We start from the raw sequence: 21,487 nt of genomic DNA, 5'->3' as shown, positions 1-21,487 counted from the left end.
TGGGGTTGGGGGGTTTTGACCCAGAAGATGGAAAGACAAATTGACAATTGTATCCATTTGACAAGCGTACTTTATTTTTAATGCTCACATACAAACCTACACACACACACACTTTCAAAGAGCCGCATTTGGACATGACAGACACACGTGAGCAACTTTTGAAGCCAAATGTACAGCACTGTGGTCACATTGAAAGAGCAGTAAAATCTCAGACTGACAGTAGATGACAGGAATCAGAGACACGGCGCACAAGAAACTTACTTTGACCCAAACAAAGGAGGCAATTGTTAGAATCTTAACACGGTGAAAGAGTCCATAGCACAGTAGTTTTCTATAGCGTTCATATTTCCAGTTACCTTCCCTCCAATCAACTGAAGCGGAATGTCAGCCTATCCAATGAATGGAGACCAGGAAGTAAAACATCAATCTGTCATGACTAAAACATGTGGGAGTACATTGTCACAACAGCAATTGAAATAGTTCTACTTCTCATATATATATATTTTTTATTTCAGCAATAAGGCCCAAGGGGGTGTGGTATATGGCCAATATTCCACGACTAAGGGCAGTTCTTTATACGCAACGTGGAGTGCCTGGACACAGCCCTTAGCCGTGGTATATTGGTCATATATCACAATCCCCTGAGGTGCCTTATTGCTGTTATAAACTGGTTATCAACGCAATTAGAGCAGTAAAAATAGTTGTTTTGTCATACCTGTGGTATACGGTCTAATATAGCAGAGCTGTCAGCCAATCAGCATTCAGGGCTTGAACCACCCAGTTATACACACAAATATACATTCAGAATAATAAAGTATTTTTAGTGCAATCAAATTCAAACAATTGTACTAATTATTTTTTAACCGTCTGATTTTGCAGACGGTTAAAACATTTTGCTGACGAGTTTGACTCATACTTTACATTACATTGGGCTGGAGGTGCTTCAAGACCACATATCTCCTCCCAAGATCCTAACCCCTAACCCCCCCCCCCCCCTCTCTCTCCACGGTAGAAGTTTCCACAGATATAGGTTCAGGTAAACCAAATCCAAAACTGACCATTAGTGTCTAGGGGCAACGTGCTCCTACTCTCCCTCACATCCCTGGATGTCACCTGTTTCTACAGAGTGACTCTGGGAGTAGAAACTTGTAAAGTAGGTACTATTGACTGGCTGATTAACGCAGATGATTCCTACAGATACTAAACACATCCAGTGATGATATCAACATGGGACAAAACCAAAGAGCTCCAAGGCTCCGAAACCTCACGCAAAACATTTTTTGTTGTTGTAATTTCCCTAAACTGACAAACTCCCCCTTGTAGAAAGTCATACACACACTCCTTGATGTTGTTAAAAGGTAGCATGTTCTCGTGGAAGTATGTGAGGCCAAGGCTGGAGTTAATTCCATTTCAATTTACAACAAAGTGCAATTTACCCCCAATGATTTCTCTCATCTTGATTTGGAATCTCCCTTCTTGAATGAAATCATCTCGACCCCCATTTGAGTAAAGGTTCCTTTATTCTTCTTTACATCCCTTAATCCAAACCGTCCCTTTCACACACACTCCCCCATCTGCCCTGCTACTCCATGTTGGTGAAGTTTAGCACATGGCCGTCAAAGTGTGTGAGCACGTGCTTCTGGAAGAGCTGCTGATGGCAGTGGAGGGGGAACTGCTCAGAGCACACAGGACACACCTTCCAGTGGCTCTCCACGTGCTGCTCAAAGCTACGCTGCTCAAAGTGGGGCGGGAAGATCACCTCGCACAACGGACAGCGCTTGTGAACCTCACCACTGAGTGGAGGGAGAAAGACCATAGAAACGAGGGGAGAGAGAAGGAGCAGAGGGGGGAGAGAGAAGGAGCAGAGGGGGGAGAGAGAAGGAGCAGAGGGGGGGGGGGGGGAGAAGGAGCAGAGGGGGGGGAGAGAAGGAGCAGAGGGGGGGGGGGGGGAGAGAAGGAGCAGAGGGGGGAGAGAGAAGGAGCAGAAGGGGGGGAGACAGAAGGGTCAGAGGGGGGAGATAGAAGGAGCAGAGGGGGGGAGAGAGAAGGAGCAGAGGGGGGGGGGGAGAGAAGGAGCAGAGGGGGGGGGGGAGAGAAGGAGCAGAGGGGGGAGAGAGAAGGGTCAGAGGGGGGAGAGAGAAGGAGCAGAGGGGGGGAGAGAGAAGGAGCAGAGGGGGGGAGAGAGAAGGAGAAGAGGGGGGGAGAGAAGGAGCGGGGGGGAGAGAGAAGGGGGAGAGAGAAGGAGCGGGGGGGAGAGAGAAGGAGCAGGGGGGAGAGAGAAGGAGCAGAGGGGGGGAGAGAGAAGGAGCAGAGGGGGGGAGAGAGAAGGAGCAGAGGGGGGGAGAGAGAAGGAGCAGAGGGGGGAGAGAGAAGGAGCAGAGGGGGGAGAGAGAAGGAGCAGAGGGGGGGAGAGAGAAGGAGCAGAGGGGGGAGAGAGAAGGAGCAGAGCGGGGGAGAGAGAAGGAGCAGAGGGGGGAGAGAGAAGGAGCAGAGGGGGGGGAGAGAAGGAGCAGAGGGGGGGGAGAGAAGGAGCAGAGGGGGGGAGAGAAGGAGCAGAGGGGGGGGGGAGAGAAGGAGCAGAGGGGGGGAGAGAAGGAGCAGAGGGGGGGGAGAAGGAGCAGAGGGGGGGAGAGAAGGAGCAGAGGGGGGGGGGAGAAGGAGCAGAGGGGGGGAGAGAGTGAGGGGGGACAGGGGGGGTGTAGAGGGAGGAGAGGGGGAGGGGTGTAGAGGGAGAGGGGTGAGAATGAGTGTCGGGTTAGCTGGGATAGTATTTTGAAGGGTCGTGTGTGTGTTACCTGGGGTCGAAACAGAAGCTGCCCCTGTTGGCGGTAAGTCTGCTGCTGGTCTGATGATTGCAGGCAGGCTGCTCCCCATCACCGACCTACAGTATAGACACACACACACACACACACCTCACTGACGGCTCTCTCCTCAGTTTAATAGAGCTACAGGATGTGTGATGTCCTCCCAATAAGGGAACAGAACAAGTCAGCCCTATACATTGATCTAACTCAGTTTTGCATTTCCCTCTCTAATGTTTGAGGTGAGGATGTGTGTGAACTCAAATTGCGTGGCTCCTCGGGGGAGTGTTCCAGTCCGTCAGGGGGGCTCAAGCTTCGTGAGGAGGAGGGCTGGATGCAGACCACATCTCTCTCCCAGTCTGCACCTGCACACGGGGTCGGGGAGGTGGCCGGAGGGGCGCATGCACCAGGGGCCTCAGGAGGGGGGCGGAGCATCTGCTCTGGGGACAGGGCGCCGTCTGCCCCGTCTGGACAAAACACAACACAGGAAACGGGAAGTGTGTGAGTGTGTGTGCAGAAGATGGTCTCCATCTCTCCAAGAGAGACAGACAGGGCTGAAATGGAGGAGAGAGAGAGAAGAGAGAGAGACCAAGAGAGACTGGGCTGAAATGGGGTGGCAGGGTAGCCTAATGGTTAGAGCGTTGGACTAGTAACCGAAAGGTTGCAAGTTCAAATCCCCGAGCTGACAAGGTACAAATCTGTCGTTCTGCCCCTGAACAGGTAGTTAAACCCACTGTTCCTAGGCCGTCATTGAAAATAAGAATTTGTTCTTAACTGACTTGTACTGAGAGATCAGACAAAAGTATGTTGACACCCAACATTTCATGGGCATTAATATGGAGTTGGTCCCCCCTTTGCTGCTATAAGACACTCTTCTGAAGGCTTTCCACTAGATGTTGGAACATTGCTTGCTTCCATTCAGCCACAAGACCATTAGTGAGGTCAGGTACGATTACGGGCGATTTACGCCTGGCTCGCAGTCGGCGTTCCAATTCATCCCAAAGGTGTTCCATGGGGTCAGGGCTCTGTGCAGGCCAGTTCTTCCACACAGATCTCCACAAACCATTTCTGTATGGACCTCGTCATCCTGCCACAAAGTTGGAAGCACAGAATCGTCCATAATATTGCATGCTGTTAACTACCAGGGTGCGGCTGCTCGGCCATAGAAACCCATTTCATGAAGCTCCCGACGAACAGCTCTTGTGTTGTTGTTGCTTCCAGAGGCAGTTTGGAACTCGTGTTGCAACCGAGGACAGGTGATTTTTATGCGCCACATGCTTCATCACTTGGCGGCCCTGTTCTGTGAGCCTGTGTGTCCGACCACTTACCGGCTGAGCCGTTGTTTCTCTTAGATGTTCCACTTCACAATAACAACACTTACAGTTGACCGGGGCAGCTCTAGAAGGGCAGAAAGTTGACGAACTGACTTGTTGGAAAGGGGGCATCCTATGACGGCGCCACATTGAAAGTCACTGAGCTCTTCAGTAAGGCCATTCTACTGCCAATGTTTGTCTATGGAGATTGCATGGCGGTGTGCTCGATTTTATACACCTGTCAGCAATGGGTGTGGCTGAAATAGCCAAATCCACTAATTTGTCCACATACTTTTTACATGAAGTATACCTGGGTGTGGGTCTTACTTCGAGTGTTGTCGGTGGAGTAGGGGTTCCCGTACTGCAGCTCTGCAGGTCTCTGGGGTACCAGGGGGGGTGGGGAGGGGTCCTGGGGGTAGGGAAGTGGGTAGCGCAGCAACACAGGCTGTTTGACCTCTGACACCTGACCATCAGCCTCCTGCTCCCTCTGTCGGCCCTGACACTGCTGCAGCTCCTGGCATGGGTAGAAGATGGCCAGTGACGACAACTTAAAACAAAACTAATTATTGGAAACGATATAAGCACCGAATAAAACCAAGAAAACCAGGTAATCTTTTCAATCATTTAGGGTTTGTTTGTTTGATTGGTTGATTAAATGTATAGGATAAGTAAAAGCAGTATGCTGCTCCTGCCGGAGACAACATTTACATAAAAAATGATTGAGGATAAAAACACAACGTCTGAAGGCTTATTTCTATTGAGGTCCAGCAACAAAACCAATGTCAAGGGTTGTGGTTTCATCTTGACATTACCCGACTTTAACAGCTAGAGGCCTTAACTGAAACAATAACAAAGGGTCACCTCACCTCTATTTTGGTAAAAAGCTGAGGGATGGGCCTGGAGAAATGTTACCACTCTTAAATGCATAGACAGAGCTATGGATGCAAGGACTGACCATCCATTTCGAAATTATAGTTTTAACAATGTTTTCAGGCTATACAGTGTTTGTTTACATTTACATTGTTAACAAACATTGGAGTAAAACAAGCCTTATGTTGGGTCTTGGTGGGGTTCAACAGTTGAACTAAGCTCATGAGGCATTTAGAAGTTATATTCTTCAAGAATCAATGAGTACATATCATAAATTAAGTCCAGGATGGATGTAGCAACTAAGGATTCCAGCTTTAACCCATTACAGTCTAAGCCCTAAGCTTTCTGGAATTGTTTTAAAGAAGGGCATGACTCATACCAAGGATCATTTTGCTATTTGATTTTATATTTTAATACCCCTTTAAGTATCAACAAAATATATACGATTTGGCCTTTGCTATTAGCCCATACAAACGCTTTGAATAACAGATTGACTACATGGAACAACAAAAGAACGTTTATTCTGAAGTGTCTGTCCTATATCTGAGAGATATAAGAAAGATCAGGAAACATTAAATATTTTTACTGTATTTAACCCCTTATTTTTGGCACTAAACATTCTCCATATATACAGTACCAGTCAACAGTTTGGACACACCTACTCATCCAAGGTTTTTTTTTTTTATTTTTTTTTATTTTTTTTTTTTACCTTTATTTAACCAGGCAAGTCAGTTAAGAACAAATTCTTATTTTCAATGACGGCCTGGGAACAGTGGGTTAACTGCCTGTTCAGGGGCAGAACGACAGATTTGTACCTTGTCAGCTCGGGGGTTTGAACTCGCAACCTTCCGGTTACTAGTCCAACGCTCTAACCACTAGGCTACGCTGCCGTTTTGGGATGAGTTGGACCGCAGAGTGAAGGAAAAGCAGCCAACAAGTGCTCATCATATGTGGGAACTCCTTCAAGACTGTTGGAAAAGCATTCCAGGTGAAGCTGGTTGAGAGAATGCCAAGTGTGCAAAGTCATCAAGGCAAAGGGTGGTTACTTTGAAGAATCTCAAATGGAAAATATATTTTGATTTGTTTAACACTTTTTTGGTTACTACATGATTCCATATGTGTTATTTCATAGTTTTGATGTCTTCACTATTATTCTACAATGTAGAAAATTGTACAAATTATGAAAAACCCTGGAATGAGTAGGTGTGTCCAAACCTGACTGGTACTGTACTTCCATTCATTTTTTTCAACTGGTACCGGGAGACCTTCAGAGGTGTCTTGTGAGACCTGTGGGCATCCTAGAGCAAAACATGTACGTGTTCGTGAGAGTCTCACCTTTCACAGAGGGGTCATATTATTGTGTAGCCCAAACGGTTTGAACGCTACAGACAGAAGATGGCAGATCAGCTGTACCGACTTCAGACGAGTCCCAATACACTTGTGGGGGCCGTAGAGCAAAAGGGAGCATGCCATCGCGAGTCTCATCTTTCCATAGAGGGGTCAAAATAGTTTGTGGCAAACCGTTCAGACAATTTTGCGAAAAGACCAATTTTCTTTCTCCTCTCCTCTCTTTCTTCCTCCCCCCTCTTGATAAACTAGATAGCCCTGCACTAATGAAGTTAACATTTAAACGAGGCTGACCACGGGGTGAAACAAACACAGAGGATGACATTTCCACCATTTAATGGTTAGCGTATCATGGCAGTACTGTATCATTAGTTGGAATCTAGAAATTGGGGAGGAAGCTATATAAATAGTAGTAGGTTGGTAAATTCAGTTTTGGTAGGCTTATTATGGGGTGGCAAGTAGCCTAGTGGTTAGAGCGTTGGGCCAGTAACCGAAAGGCTGCTGGATCGAATCCCCGAACTCACAAGGTAAAAATCTGTCGTTCTGCCCCTGAACAAGGCAGTTGTTCCCCGGTAGGCCGTCATTGTAAATAATAATTTGTTCTTAACTGACTTGCCAAGTTAAATAAAGGTTAAATGTAAAAAAAGATATATTATATAAATATAATATAAACTCTTGCAGGCTGCAGTAGTAGCTCTATGAAAGCACTTAATAAAAACTGTTATAAGTGCTGAATGTTAATAGTACCTCCTTGAGTTGATTCTTCTCTCTGAGGGCCTGAGCCAGACTCTCCTTCAGCTCTGTCACCTCCATGGCCCTCTCTACCATCTGGATCTACACAGAGGAAACATTAGACAAAACACTGTACGCATTTGGCCACAAGGGAAAGAGAACTTACAGATGTAGCCTTTAATAAGTCTTCATGTATATAGCATTCCAGACATAACCTATTCTAGTGCACTGGGGTGAATGTAAATCAAACACATATATATATACAGTGCCTTGCGAAAGTATTCGGCCCCTTGAACTTTGCGACCTTTTGCCACATTTCAGGCTTCAAACATAAAGATATAAAACTGTATTTTTTTGTGAAGAATCAACAACAAGTGGGACACAATCATGAAGTGGAACGACATTTATTGGATATTTCAAACTTTTTTAACAAATCAAAAACTGAAAAATTGGGCGTGCAAAATTATTCAGCCCCCTTAAGTTAATACTTTGTAGCGCCACCTTTTGCTGCGATTACAGCTGTAAGTCACTTGGGGTATGTCTCTATCAGTTTTGCACATCGAGAGACCTAATTTTTTTCCCATTCCTTCTTGCAAAACAGCTCGAGCTCAGTGAGATTGGATGGAGAGCATTTGTGAACAGCAGTTTTCAGTTCTTTCCACAGATTCTCGATTGGATTCAGGTCTGGACTTTGACTTGGCCATTCTAACACCTGGATATGTTTATTTTTGAACCATTCCATTGTAGATTTTGCTTTATGTTTTGGATCAAATCAAATTTATTTATATAGCCCTTCGTACATCAGCTGATATCTCAAAGTGCTGTACAGAAACCCAGCCTAAAACCCCAAACAGCAAGCAATGCAGGTGTAGAAGCACGGTGGCTAGGAAAAACTCCCTAGAAAGGCCAAAACCTAGGAAGAAACCTAGAGAGGAACCAGGCTGTGGGGTGGCCAGTCCTCTTCTGGCTGTGCCGGGTGGAGATTATAACAGAACATGGCCAAGATGTTCAAATGTTCATAAATGACCAGCATGGTCGAATAATAATAAGGCAGAACAGTTGAAACTGGAGCAGCAGCACAGTCAGGTGGACTGGGGACAGCAAGGAGTCATCATGTCAGGTATTCCTGGGGCATGGTCCTAGGGCTCAGGTCCTCAGAGAGAGAGAAAGAAAGAGAGAATTAGAGAGAGCATATGTGGGATGGCCAGTTCTCTTCTGGCTGTGCCGGGTGGACATTAGAACAGAACATGGCCAAGATGTTCAAATGTTCATAAATGACCAGCATGGTCGAATAATAATAAGGCAGAACAGTTGAAACTGGAGCAGCAGCACGGCCAGGTGGACTGGGGACAGCAAGGAGTCATCATGTCAGGTAGTCCTGGGGCATGGTCCTTGGGCTCAGGTCCTCCGAGAGAGAGAAAGAGAGAAGGAGAGAATTAGAGAACGCACACTTAGATTCACACAGGACACCGAATAGGACAGGAGAAGTACTCCAGATATAACAAACTGACCCTAGCCCCCCGACACATAAACTACTGCAGCATAAATACTGGAGGCTGAGACAGGATGGGTCAGGACACATCATTGTCTTGTTGGAAGACAAATCTCCGTCCCAGTCTCAGGTCTTTTGCAGACTTCATCAGGTTCTTCCAGAATGGTCCTGTATTTGGCTCCATCCATCTTCCCATCAATTTTAACCATCGTCCCTGTCCCTGCTGAAGAAAAGCTGGCCCAAACCATGATGTTGCCACCACCATGTTTGACAGTTTGTTGCTTTTACGCCAAACATAACGTTTTGCATTGTTGCCAAAAAGTTCAATTTTGGTTTCATCTGACCAGAGCACCTTCTTCCACATGTTTGGTGTGTCTCCCAGGTGGCTTGTGGCAAACTTTAACCGACACCTTTTATGGATATCTTTAAGAAATGTCTTTCTTCTTGCCACTCTTCCATAAAGGCCAGATTTGTGCAATATACGACTGATTGTTGTCCTATGGACAGAGTCTCCCACCTCAGCTGTAGATCTCTGCAGTTCATCCAGAGTGATCATGGGCCTCTTGGCTGCATCTCTGATCAGTCTTCTCCTTGTATGAGCTGAAAGTTTAGAGGGACAGACAGGTCTTGGTAGATTTGCAGTGGTCTGATACTCCTTCCATTTCAATATTATCGCTTGCACAGTGCTCCTTGGGATGTTTAAAGCTTGGGAAATCTTTTTGTATCCAAATCCGGCTTTAAACTTCTTCACAGCAGTATCTCGGACCTGCCTGGTGTGTTCCTTGTTCTTCATGATGCTCTCTGCGCTTTTAACGGACCTCTGAGACTATCACAGTGCAGGTGCATTTATACGGAGACTTGATTACACACAGGTGGATTGTATTTATCATCATTAGTCATTTAGGTCAACATTGGATCATTCAGAGATCCTCACTGAACTTCTGGAGACAGTTTGCTGCACTGAAAGTAAAGGGGCTGAATAATTTTGCACGCCCAATTTTTCAGTTTTTGATTTGTTAAAACCTCTTAGAGCTCTAGGGGCGCTATTTCATTTTTGGATAAAAAACGTTCCCGTTTTAAGCGCGATATTTTGTCACGAAAAGATGCTCGACTATGCATATTCTTGACAGTTTTGGAAAGAAAACACTCTGAAGTTTCAGAATCTGCAAAGATTTTGTCTGTAAGTGCCCCAGAACTCATTCTACAGGCGAAACCAAGATGATGCATCACCCAGGAATTAGCAGAATTTCTGAAGCTCTGTTTTCCATTCTCTCCTTATATGGCTGTGATTGCGCAAGGAATGAGCCTACACTTTCTGTCGTTCGCCCAAGGTCTTAGCAGCATTGTGACGTATTTGTAGGCATATCATTGGAAGATTGGCCATAAGAGACTACATTTTCCAGAGGTCCGCCCGGTGTCCTTTGTCTAAATTTGTGCGTAATCTTCAGGTGCAGGCATTTTCTCCTGGGATTCAGGAGAGAAAGCATGTTTCCAAGAACGATGTATCAATGAAGAGATATGTGAAAAACACCTTGAGGATTGATTCTAACAACGTTTGCCATGTTTTCAGTCGATATTATGGAGTTAATTTGGAAAAAAGTTTGCGTTTTGAGGACTGAATTTATGGATTTTTTTTGGTAGCCAAATGTGATGTATAAAACGGAGCTATTTCTAATACACAAGGAATCTTTTTGGAAAAACTGAGCATCTGCTATCTAACTGAGAGTATCCTCATTGAAAACATCAGAAGTTCTTCAAAGGTAAATGATTTTATTTGAAGGCTTTTATGTTTTTGTTAATGTTGCGTGCTGGATGCTAACGCTAATGCTAACGCTAAATGCTAACGCGAAATGCTAACTCTAGCTAGCTACTTTTACACAAATGATTGTTTTCCTATGGTTGAGAAGCATATTTTGAAAATCTGAGATGACAGTGTTGTTTACAAAAGGCTAAGCTTGAGAGATGGCATATTTATTTCATTTCATTTGCGATTTTCATAAATAGTTAACGTTGTGTTATGCTAATGAGCTTGCTGATAGATTTACACAATCCTGGATACAGGGTTTTTTTCATAGCTAAACGTGACGCAGAAAACGGAGCGATTTGTCCTAAACAAATAATCTTTCAGGAAAAACTGAACATTTGCTATCTGAGAGTCTCCTCATTGAAAACATCTGAAGTTCTTCAAAGGTAAATGATTTTTTTGAATGCTTTTCTGTTTTTTTGTGTAAATGTTGCCAGCTGAATGCTAATGCTAAATGCTACGTTAGCCATCAATACTGTTACACAAATGCTTGTTTTGCAATGGTTGAGAAGCATATTTTGAAAATCTGAGATGACAGTGTTGTTAACAAAAGGCTAAGCTTGAGAGCTAGCATATTTATTTCATTTCATTTGCGATTTTCATGAATAGTTAACGTTGCGTTATGGTAATGAGCTTGAGTCTGTATTCACGAACCCGGATCCGGGATGGGGAGATCAGAAAGGTTAAAAAAGTTTGAAATATCCAATAAATGTCGTTCTACTTCATGATTGTGTCCCACTTGTTGTTGATTCTTCACAAAAAAATACAGTTTTATATCTTTATGTTTGAAGCCTGAAATGTGGCAAAAAGTCGCAAAGTTCAAGGGGGTCGAATACTTTCGCAAGGCACTGTATTTTTATCTCAGAAAGTACTCACACCCCTTGACTTTGTTTTACATTTTGTTGTGTTACAAAGTGGGATTAAAATTGATGTCTTTTTTTTTGTCAATAAGCTACACAGAATACTCTAATGTAAAAGTAGAAGAACAATTCTAACATTTTGTCAAATGTATGAAATATAAAACACATATATCTTCATTAAGTATTCAACCCCCTGAGTCAATACATGTTAGAATCACCTTTGACAGTGATTAAAGCTGTGAGTCTTTCTGGGTAAGTCTCTAAGAGCTTTCCACACCTGGATTGTGCAACATTTGCACATTTTTTTTTTTTTAAACCTTCAAGCTCTGTCAAGTTGGTTGTTGATCATTTCTAAACGGCCATTTTCCACAGATGTTCAAGACAATTTAAGTCAAAACTGTAACTAGGCCACTCAGGAACATTCAATGTCATCTTGGTAAGCAACTCCAGTTGTATATTTGGCCTTGTGCTTTAGGTTATTGTCCAGCTGAAAGGTGAATTTATCTCCCAGCGTCTTATCTTCTAGGATTTTGCTTTAATGCCTTATCGCAAACAGGATGCATGTTTTGGAACATTTGTATTCTGTAGTGTCTTCCTGTTTTTCATCTGTCTTATAGGTCAGCCATTAAACTAACTGTTTTAATGTCACCATTGGCCTCATGGTGAAATCCCTGAGCGGTTTCCTTCCTCTCCGGTCAACTGTTAAGGAGGACACCCGTATCTTTCTAGTGACTGAGTGTATTGATACATCATCCAAAGTGTAATTAATAACAGTTTTGGTGCCCTTCTTTTGAGGCATCGGAAAACCTCCCTGGTCTTTGTGGTTGAATCTGTGTTTGAAATTCACTGCTCGACCGAGGGACCTTCTAGATAATTGTATTTGTAGGGTAAGGATAAGGTAGTCCATGCAACTTACTATGTGACTTGTTAAGCACATGTTTACTCCTGAACTTATTTAGGCTTGCCATAACAAAGGGGTTGAATACTTATTGCATCAAGACATTTAAGCTTTCCATTTTTAATGAATTTGTAAATTATGGGATATTGTGTGTAGGCCAGTGACACAAAATCTAAATTTCATCCATCTGTGGGGATGTTTTTCAGCGGCAGGGACTGGGAGACTAGTCAGGATCAAGGGAAAGATGAACAGAGCTAAGTACAGAAAGATGCTTGATGAAAACCTGCTCAGGACCTCAGACTGGGGTGAAGGTTCACCTTCCAACAGGCCATCGACCCTAAACACACAGCCAAGACAATGCAGGAGTGGCTTCGGGGCAAGTCTTTGAATGTCCTTGAGTGGCTCAGTCAGAGCCCGGACTTGAACCCGATCAAATCACGCGTCGCTATCACTCCAGAGACTGAGGCAGCTCTAGCAATTCTGTGCTTCCAAATTTGTGGCAACAGTTTGGGGAAGGCCCTTTCCTGTTTCAGCATGACAATTCCCTGTGCACAAAGCGAGGTCCATACAGAAATGGTTTGTCGAGATCGGTGTGGAAGAACTTGACTGGCGTGCACAGAGCCCAGACCAAATACACCATCGAACACCTTTGGGATGAATTGGAATGTTGACTGCGAGCCGGGCCTCACTAATGCTCTGCAAGTCCCTGCAGCAATGTTCCAACATCTAGTGAAAAGCCTTCCCAGAAGAGAGAGAGAGAGAGAGAGAGAGAGAGAGTGTGAGTGAGTGAGTGGGTGGGTGTGTGGGTAGGTGAGTGGGTGGGTGGGTGGGTAGGTGGGTAGGTAGGTCGGTCGGTCTCCAGATCTCAACCCCATAGAAAATATTTGGAGGGAGTTGAAAGTCCGTGTTGTCCAGCAACAGCCCCAAAACATCACTGCTCTAGAGGAGATCTGCATGGAGGAATGGGCCAAAATACCAGCAACAGTGTGTGAAAACCTTGTGAGGACTTACAGAAAAAGTTTGACCTCTGTCATTGCCAACAAAGGGTATATAACAAAGTATTGAGATAAACTTTTGTTATTGACCAAATATTTATTTTCCACCATAATTTGCAAATAAATTCATTAAAAATCCTACAATGTGATTTTCTTGATTTTTTTTTCTCATTTTGTGAAAATTACAGGCCTCTCTCATCTTTTTAAGTGGGAGAACTTGCACAATTGGTGGCTGACTAAATACTTTTTGCCCCACTGTATTTCATCTCTCACTGGACGATTAGGGTTACTAACTGTGTCTGTGTATTTATCTCTCTACAGACCATTAGGGTTACTAACTGTGTATTTATCTCTCTCTGGACCATTAGGGTTACTAACTGTGTCTGTGTATTTATCTCTCTACAGACCATTAGGGTTACTAACTGTGTATTTATCTCTCTCTGGACAATTAGGGTTATTAACTGTGTATTTATCTCTCTCTGGACCATTAGGGTTACTAACTGTGTCTGTGTATTTATCTCTCTCCAGACCATTAGGGTTACTAACTGTGTATTTATCTCTCTCCAGACCATTAGGGTTACTAACTGTGTCTGTGTATTTATCTCTCTCCAGACCATTAGGGTTACTAACTGTGTATGTATCTCTCTCCAGACCATTAGGGTTACTAACTGTGTATTTATCTCTCTCCAGACCATTAGGGTTACTAACTGTGTATTTATCTCTCTCCAGACCATTAGAGTTACTAACTGTGTATTTATCTCTCTCCAGACCATCAGGGTTACTAACTGTGTCTGTGTATTTCTCTCTCTCCAGACCATTAGGGTTACGAACTGTGTATTTATCTCTTTCCAGACCATTAGGGTTACTAACTGTGTCTGTGTATTTATCTCTCTCCGGACCATTAGGGTTACTAACTGTGTATATGTATTTATCTCTCTCCAGACCATTAGGGTTACTAACTGTGTATTTATCTCTCTCCAGACCATCAGGGTTACTAACTGTGTCTGTGTATTTCTCTCTCTCCAGACCATTAGGGTTACTAACTGTGTCTGTGTATTTATCTCTCTACAGACCATTAGGGTTACTGTGTATTTATCTCTCTCCAGACCATTAGGGTTACTAACTGTGTGTTTATCTCTCTCCAGACCATTAGGGTTACTAACTGTGTATTTATCTCTCTCCAGACCATTAGGGTTACTAACTGTGTATTTATCTCTCTCCAGACCATTAGGGTTACTAACTGTGTATTTATCTCTCTCCAGACCATTAGGGTTACTAACTGTGTCTGTGTATTTATCTCTCTCCGGACCATTAGGGTTACTAACTGTTTATTTATCTCTCTCCAGACCATCAGGGTTACTAACTGTGTCTGTGTATTTCTCTCTCTCCAGACCATTAGGGTTACTAACTGTGTCTGTGTATTTATCTCTCTACAGACCATTAGGGTTACTGTGTATTTATCTCTCTCCAGACCATTAGGGTTACTAACTGTGTGTTTATCTCTCTCCAGACCATTAGGGTTACTAACTGTGTATTTATCTCTCTCCAGACCATTAGGGTTACTAACTGTGTATTTATCTCTCTCCAGACCATTAGGGTTACTAACTGTGTATTTATCTCTCTCCAGACCATTAGGGTTACTAACTGTGTCTGTGTATTTATCTCTCTCCGGACCATTAGGGTTACTAACTGTGTCTGTGTATTTCTCCAGACCATTAGGGTTACTAACTGTGTATTTATCTCTCTCCAGACCATTAGGGTTCCTAACTGTGTATTTTTTTCTCTCCAGACCATTAGGGTTACTAACTGTGTATTTATCTCTCTCTGGACCATTAGGGTTACTAACTGTGTATTTATCTCTCTCCAGACCATTAGGGTTACTAACTGTGTCTGTGTATTTATCTCTCTCCAGACCATTAGGGTTACTAACTGTGTCTGTGTATTTATCTCTCTCCAGACCATTAGGGTTACTAACTGTGTATTTATCTCTCTCCAGACCATTAGGGTTACTAACTGTGTCTGTGTATTTATCTCTCTCCAGACCATTAGGGTTACTAACTGTGTATTTATCTCTCTCTGGACCATTAGGGTTACTAACTGTGTATATGTATTTATCTCTCTCCAGACCATTAGGGTTACTAACTGTGTATTAATCTCTCTCTGGACCATTAGGGTTACTAACTGTGTCTGTGTATTTAGCTCTCTCCAGACCATTAGGGTTACTAACTGTGTCTGTGTATTTATCTCTCTCCGGACCATTAGGGTTACTAACTGTGTCTGTGTATTTATCTCTCTCCAGACCATTAGGGTTACTAACTGTGTCTGTGTATTTATCTCTCTCCAGACCATTAGGGTTACTAACTGTGTATTTATCTCTCTCCAGACCATTAGGGTTACTAACTGTGTCTGTGTATTTATCTCTCTCCAGACCATTAGGGTTACTAACTGTGTATTTATCTCTCTCCAGACCATTAGGGTTACTAACTGTGTCTGTGTATTTATCTCTCTCCAGACCATTAGGGTTACTAACTGTGTCTGTGTATTTATCTCTCTCCAGACCATTAGGGTTACTAACTGTGTATTAATCTCTCTCCAGACCATTAGGGTTACTAACTGTGTATTTATCTCTCTCCAGACCATTAGGGTTACTAACTGTGTCTGTGTATTTATCTCTCTCCAGACCATTAGGGTTACTAACTGTGTCTGTGTATTTATCTCTCTACAGACCATTAGGGTTACTGTGTATTTATCTCTCTACAGACCATTAGGGTTACTAACTGTGTATTTATCTCTCTCCGGACCATTAGGGTTACTAACTGTGTATTTATCTCTCTCCGGACCATTAGGCTTACTATCTGTGTCTGTGTATTTATCTCTATCCGGAGACACTATCAAAGGAAAGAGCCTACTATTTACTGCACAGATGAGCATACACTCACAGAACTCAAACACACACACACACACACACACACACGCCTAACTGACTCTGAGAGAAGTACACACTTACTCATGAGAAACACACACTTGCTTGTGCACAGACACACACACACAGACACACACTGAGCCAGTCCAGAGGAATATGGGGACCAGAGGAGGAAGAATATAGACTGAGATGACCTCACAGGGCTGACACAGACATAACCTTATCAGCCTGGCAGAGAGACTGGGTGTGTTTGTGTGTACAACTATTTTTCTTAAATGTGAGCATGACCGTGTGTGTGTGTGAGAATAGTGTGTGTGTATGCGTTGATGACTTACCCTGAATCGCTCCTCCTCATTGGCCAGTCTCTGCTTAAGCGTCTCGTTGATAGCACACTGCTCCGCCCACTTCTCCTCCATCCTCGCCAGCTCCTCCTCCACCGAACGAGTCTGTTCTTTCTCTACCTCCTCCGCACTCTTCCCCTCATCCTCCACACTCCTCTCATCCAACTCTTCAGCACTCTTCCTCTCATTCTCCACATCCACCCAACTCTCCATCTTCATGCTCTCCTCTCCTCCACTCCTGTCCTCCTTCCTCTCCTCTCCTTCACTCCTGTCCTCCTTCCTCTCCTCTCCTTCACTCATGTCCTCCTTCCTCTCCTCTTCCACACTCCCATCTTCTTTCCCTTCCTCCTCTCCACTCACTTCTCTTTCCATCTCTTCCCTATTCCGCCCCTTCCACTCTTTCTCCCCAGCTCTCATGGTCTCCATGCCGGAGAATGTGTTGGTGTGTGTGTTGGTCTGTGCGTCGGTCTGTGCGTAGGTATGTGTGTGTTCCCTGTTTTTATCACGCCGGTTAGGGACTACCGGCCTCTCACTGTCTCCTCTCAGCACAGTTGCAGATAGATTGCCTGTAAACATATACACGTTAGAGGATTTAGTATGAAAGAGATAAGAGAGTGAGTGTGTGTGTGTGTGTGTGTGTACCTGCTGTAGGTGACTCTGGACTGGGTGTCAGTGGCTCCTGTGTCGTCTCAGTGGCAGCGTTTCTCTTGGCCTCCTACAAACATGAGGAAACAAGTTGAATCAATCTGTGGACATCAGACTCAACTAGGCTGCACCCTATTCCTCACCGTTTGGTCAGCTGCACCCTATTCCTCACCGTTTGGTCAGCTGCACCCTATTCCTCACCATTTGGTCAGCTACACCCTATTCCTCACCGTTTGGTCAGCTGCACCCTATTCCTCACCATTTGGTCAGCTGCACCCTATTCCTCACCGTTTGGTCAGCTGCACCCTATTCCTCACCATTTGGTCAGCTGCACCCTATTCCTCACCATTTGGTCAGCTGCACCCTATTCCTCACCGTTTGGTCAGCTGCACCCTATTCCTCACCATTTGGTCAGCTGCACCCTATTCCTCACCATTTGGTCAGCTACACCCTATTCCTCACCGTTTGGTCAGCTGCACCCTATTCCTCACCATTTGGTCAGCTGCACCCTATTCCTCACCATTTGGTCAGCTGCACCCTATTCCTCACCGTTTGGTCAGCTGCACCCTATTCCTCACCGTTTGGTCAGCTGCGTGATTAACTTCTGTGTTCATAGGTGTTCAAAATGGAGAGGTCCGCCAAAACCGAAGTCTCCACCAAACAGGCCCATCTGGACTACTGCGCCTCTCTGTGTTCAACCTTCTCATGTCACCCCGCTCCTCCGTGTCACCCCGCTCCTCCGTGTCACCCCGCTCCTCCGTGTCACCCCGCTCCTCCGTGTCACCCCGCTCCTCCGTATCACCCCGCTCCTCCGTGTCACCCCGCTCCTCCGTGTCACCCTGCTCCTCCGTGTCACCCCACTCCTCCGTATCACCCCGCTCCTCCGTGTCACCCCGCTCCTCCGTGTCACCCCGCTCCTCCGTGTCACCCCGCTCCTCCATGTCACCTCGCTCCTCCGCACACTCCACTGGCTTCCAGTTGAAGCTCACATCCACTACAAGACTATGGTGCTTACCTACAGAGCAGCAAGAGGAACTGAACCCCCCTTCCTTCAGGCTCTGCTCAAACCCTACGCCCCAACCCGAGCACTCCGTTCTGTCACCTCTGGTCTCTTGGTCTCCAACCAGTCCAAGCTCTTCTCTGTCCTGGCACCCCAATGGTGGAATCAGCTTTCCCCTGAAACTAGGACAGCAGATCCCAGCCCATCTTCTGAAAACATCTGAAACTCTACCTCTTCAAAGAGTACCTTAAATAATCCCACAGCACTACCTCCTCCCCACCTCGAGAAAATAAAAGCCTTTTGTGAACGAACACTCCCATTTGACTTTCCCCCTCACTAGCTCTGACTTTATTGAGGGAAAATGTACGTACTATGACTGGGATATGTGGTTGTCCTATCTAGTTATCTGAATATTAATGCACTAACTGTAAGTCGCTCTGGATAAGAGCATCTGCTAAATTACTCAAATGTAAAAAAAATCAAATATACCACAAGATGGCGCTGTGACGATGTGGTGTAGTACAGTATTTTAGACAGACAGACACTCACCCCCTGGGCCTCGCTGATCTTGGCCACCTGCCTGCGGAGTCGCTGACACTCCCTGTACTTCTCCTTGTAGTGCTCAGCGGCCATGTGGAGACGCAGCTTCAGCTCCTCCACTTCTCTCTGTAGCTCAGCCTCCGCCTCAGACACCACACACCCCCCCTCACTGGAGGTCCCCACACCCTGGGGGAGGGAGAATTAGGGGGGAGGGGGGAGCAGACAGAGGGAGGTGGGGGAGGGAGAGTTAGGGGGGGGTAGAGGGGGAGGGTGGAGCAGACAGAGGGAGGTGGGAGAGGGAGAGTTAGGGGGGTAGAGGGGAGGGGGAGCAGACAGAGGGAGGTGGGGGAGGGAGAGGCAGGGGGGGTAGAGGGGGAGGGTGGAGCAGACAGAGGGAGGTGGGAGAGGGAGAGTTAGGGGGGTAGAGGGGAGGGGGAGCAGACAGAGGGAGGTGGGGGAGGGAGAGGCAGGGGGGGTAGAGGGGGAGGGTGGAGCAGACAGAGGGAGGTCGGGGAGGGAGAGGCAGGGGGGGTAGAGGGGGAGGGTGGAGTAGACAGAGGGAGGCAGGGGGGGTAGAGGGGGAGGGGGGAGCAGACAGAGGGAGGTGGGAGAGGGAGAGTTAGGGGGGTAGAGGGGGAGGGTGGAGCAGACAGCGGGAGGTGGGAGAGGGAGAGTTAGGGGGGGTAGAGGGGGAGGGTGGAGCAGACAGAGGGAGGTCGGGAGGGAGAGTTAGGGGAGGTAGAGGGGGAGGATGGAGCAGACAGAGGGAGGTGGGGGAGGGAGAGTTAGGGGGGGTAGAGGGGAGGGGGAGCAGACAGAGGGTGGTGGGGGAGGGAGAGTTGGGGGTAGAGGGGGAGGGGTTGGGGGAGTAGTTCAGCACAAAGTGATAATTCAGTGTTGATATTCAGTTACTAAACTTGTCTCTAGCACATAGCAGTTGTACATGAATCTTGTATTTCTATTTTACAAAACTGAGAAAGATAAATCCATGAGAGGAATCATCCAAAGTTCAAGCCTGAAGCAACTTCCTGGTTCAACTGTATGAATGTGTCTGTGGATATCTATGGTCAGAAATGACCGAATACAAACAGTGTAGTTATTCCCTCCGTAAGGCAATCAAACAACAAAGTGTCAGTATAGAGACAATTCAACGGCTCAGACACAAGACGTATGTGGCAGGGTCTACAGAAAATCACGGATTACAAAAAGAAAACCAGCCCCGTTGCGGACGTCGACGTCTTGCTCCTAGACAAATTAAACAACTTCTTTACGCGCTTTGAGGATAATATAGTGGCATCGACACGGCCCGCTACCAAGGACTGTGGGCTCTCCTTCTCCGTAGCCGATGTGAGTAAGACATTTAAGCGTGTTAACCCTCACAAGGCTGCCGGCCCAGACGACATCCCTAGCCACGTCCTCAGAGCATGAGCAGACCATCTGGCTGGTGGGTTTACAGACATATTTAATCTCTCAAAAACGGCTGTCCCCACATGCTTCAAGAGAGCCACCATTGTTCCTGTTCCTAAGAAAGCTAAGGTAACTGAACGAAATTACTACCGCCCTGTAGCACTCACTTCTGTCATCATTAAGTGTTTTGAGAGACTATTCAAGGATCATATCACCTCGACCCTACCTGACACCCTAGACCCACTTCAGTTTGTTTACCAGCCAATAGGTCCACAGACGATGCAATCGCCATCACACTGCATACTGCCCTATCCCATCTGGACAAGAGGCCACGCACGCATCCAACTCAATCATCAAGTTTGCGGATGACACTACAGTGGTAGGCTTGATTACCAACAACGACGAGACGGCCTACAGGGAGGAGGTGAAGGTCCTCGGAGTGTGGTGTCAGGAAAGTAACCTCTTACTCAATGTCAGCGAAACAAAAGAGATGATCGTGGACTTCAGGAAACAGCAAAGGGAGCACATCGATGAGACAGCAGTGGAAAAAGCTCCTCGGTGTTCATATCACCCACACACTGAAACGGTCTACGCAAACAGACAGTGTGGTGAAGAAGGCGCAACAGGGCATCTTCAACCGCAGGAGGCTGAAAAAATCCTCACTAACTTTTACAGATGCACAATTGAGAGCATCCTGTCAGGCTGTATCACCGCCTGGTACGGCAACTGCTCCGCCCACAACCGCAAGGCTCTCTAGAGGGTGGTGCGGTCTGCACAACACATCACCGGGGGCAAACTACCTGCCCTCCAGGACACCTACACCACCCGATGTCACAGCAAGGCCATAAAGATCATCAAGGACAACAACCGCCCAAGCCACTGCCTGTTCACCCCGCTATCATCCAGAAGGCGAGGTCAGTACAGGTGCATGAAAGCAGGGACCGAGAGACTGAAGAACAGCTTCCATCTCAATGCCATCAGACTGTTAAACAGCCACCACTAACAAAGTGAGGCAGCTGCCAACATACAGACTTGATATCATTGGCCACTTAATAAATGGAACACTAGTCACTTTAATAATGCCACTTTAATAATGTTTACATATTTCACATTACTCATCTCATATATCATGTATACTGTATCCCTCATTATATATTCTTTACTTTGTATTGCATCTTAGCCGCTCTGTCACTGCTCATCCATATATTTTATACTTATATATTCTCATCTCATTCCTTTACTAGATTGTGTGTATTAGGTTTTGTTGTGGAATTGTTATATATTACCTGTTAGATACTGCTGCACTGTGGAATTGTTAGATATTACCTGTTAGATACTGCTGCACTGTGGAATTGTTAGATATTACCTGTTAGATACTGCTGCACTGTCGGATCTAGAAGCACAAGCATTTCACTATACTCACAATAACATCTGCTAACCATGTGTATGTGACCAATAACATCTGCTAACCATGTGTATGTGACCAATAACATCTGCTAACCATGTGTATGTGACCAAT

The 21,487-nt window shown here is 45.6% G+C and overlaps 1 protein-coding gene across 19 annotated transcripts in view; it reads right to left on the bottom strand.

Annotated features, from left to right (window-relative positions):
• Positions 1–52: 52 nt before the first annotated feature.
• Positions 53–21,487, bottom strand: part of LOC110489384 (tax1-binding protein 1 homolog B) — a 52,914-nt gene continuing 31,479 nt past the window's right edge. For 11 of the 19 annotated variants that reach the window (XR_016493504.1, XR_016493507.1, XR_016493505.1 and 8 more), the window contains 7 exons: positions 18,571–18,747; positions 17,019–17,091; positions 16,371–16,942; positions 7,079–7,165; positions 4,442–4,628; positions 2,796–3,268; positions 1,656–1,793 (listed from right to left, as the gene is read on the bottom strand). Coding sequence is in view for 8 of the 19 variants with exons in the window: in XM_036971549.2 (XP_036827444.2) it covers positions 1,583–1,793; positions 2,796–2,881; positions 3,066–3,268; positions 4,442–4,628; positions 7,079–7,165; positions 16,371–16,942; positions 17,019–17,091; positions 18,571–18,747 (1,596 nt within the window). In the remaining 11 variants the exon portion in view is untranslated. Of the gene's footprint in view, positions 1,794–2,795; positions 3,269–4,441; positions 4,629–5,896; positions 6,283–7,078; positions 7,166–7,446; positions 8,469–10,012; positions 12,856–16,370; positions 16,943–17,018; positions 17,092–18,570; positions 18,748–21,487 lie in introns of those variants that run through there. The other 8 variants (XM_090227580.1, XM_090227582.1, XM_090227585.1 and 5 more) reach the window with 4 other exon arrangements.

The sequence above is a fragment of the Oncorhynchus mykiss genome, chromosome 30 (assembly GCF_057628025.1).
Source record: "Oncorhynchus mykiss isolate SJ-2025 chromosome 30, ASM5762802v1, whole genome shotgun sequence".
NCBI lineage: Eukaryota > Metazoa > Chordata > Actinopteri > Salmoniformes > Salmonidae > Oncorhynchus > Oncorhynchus mykiss.
Note: the sequence above shows the minus strand (reverse complement) of the source record. Positions and strands in the feature narration are given on the sequence as shown.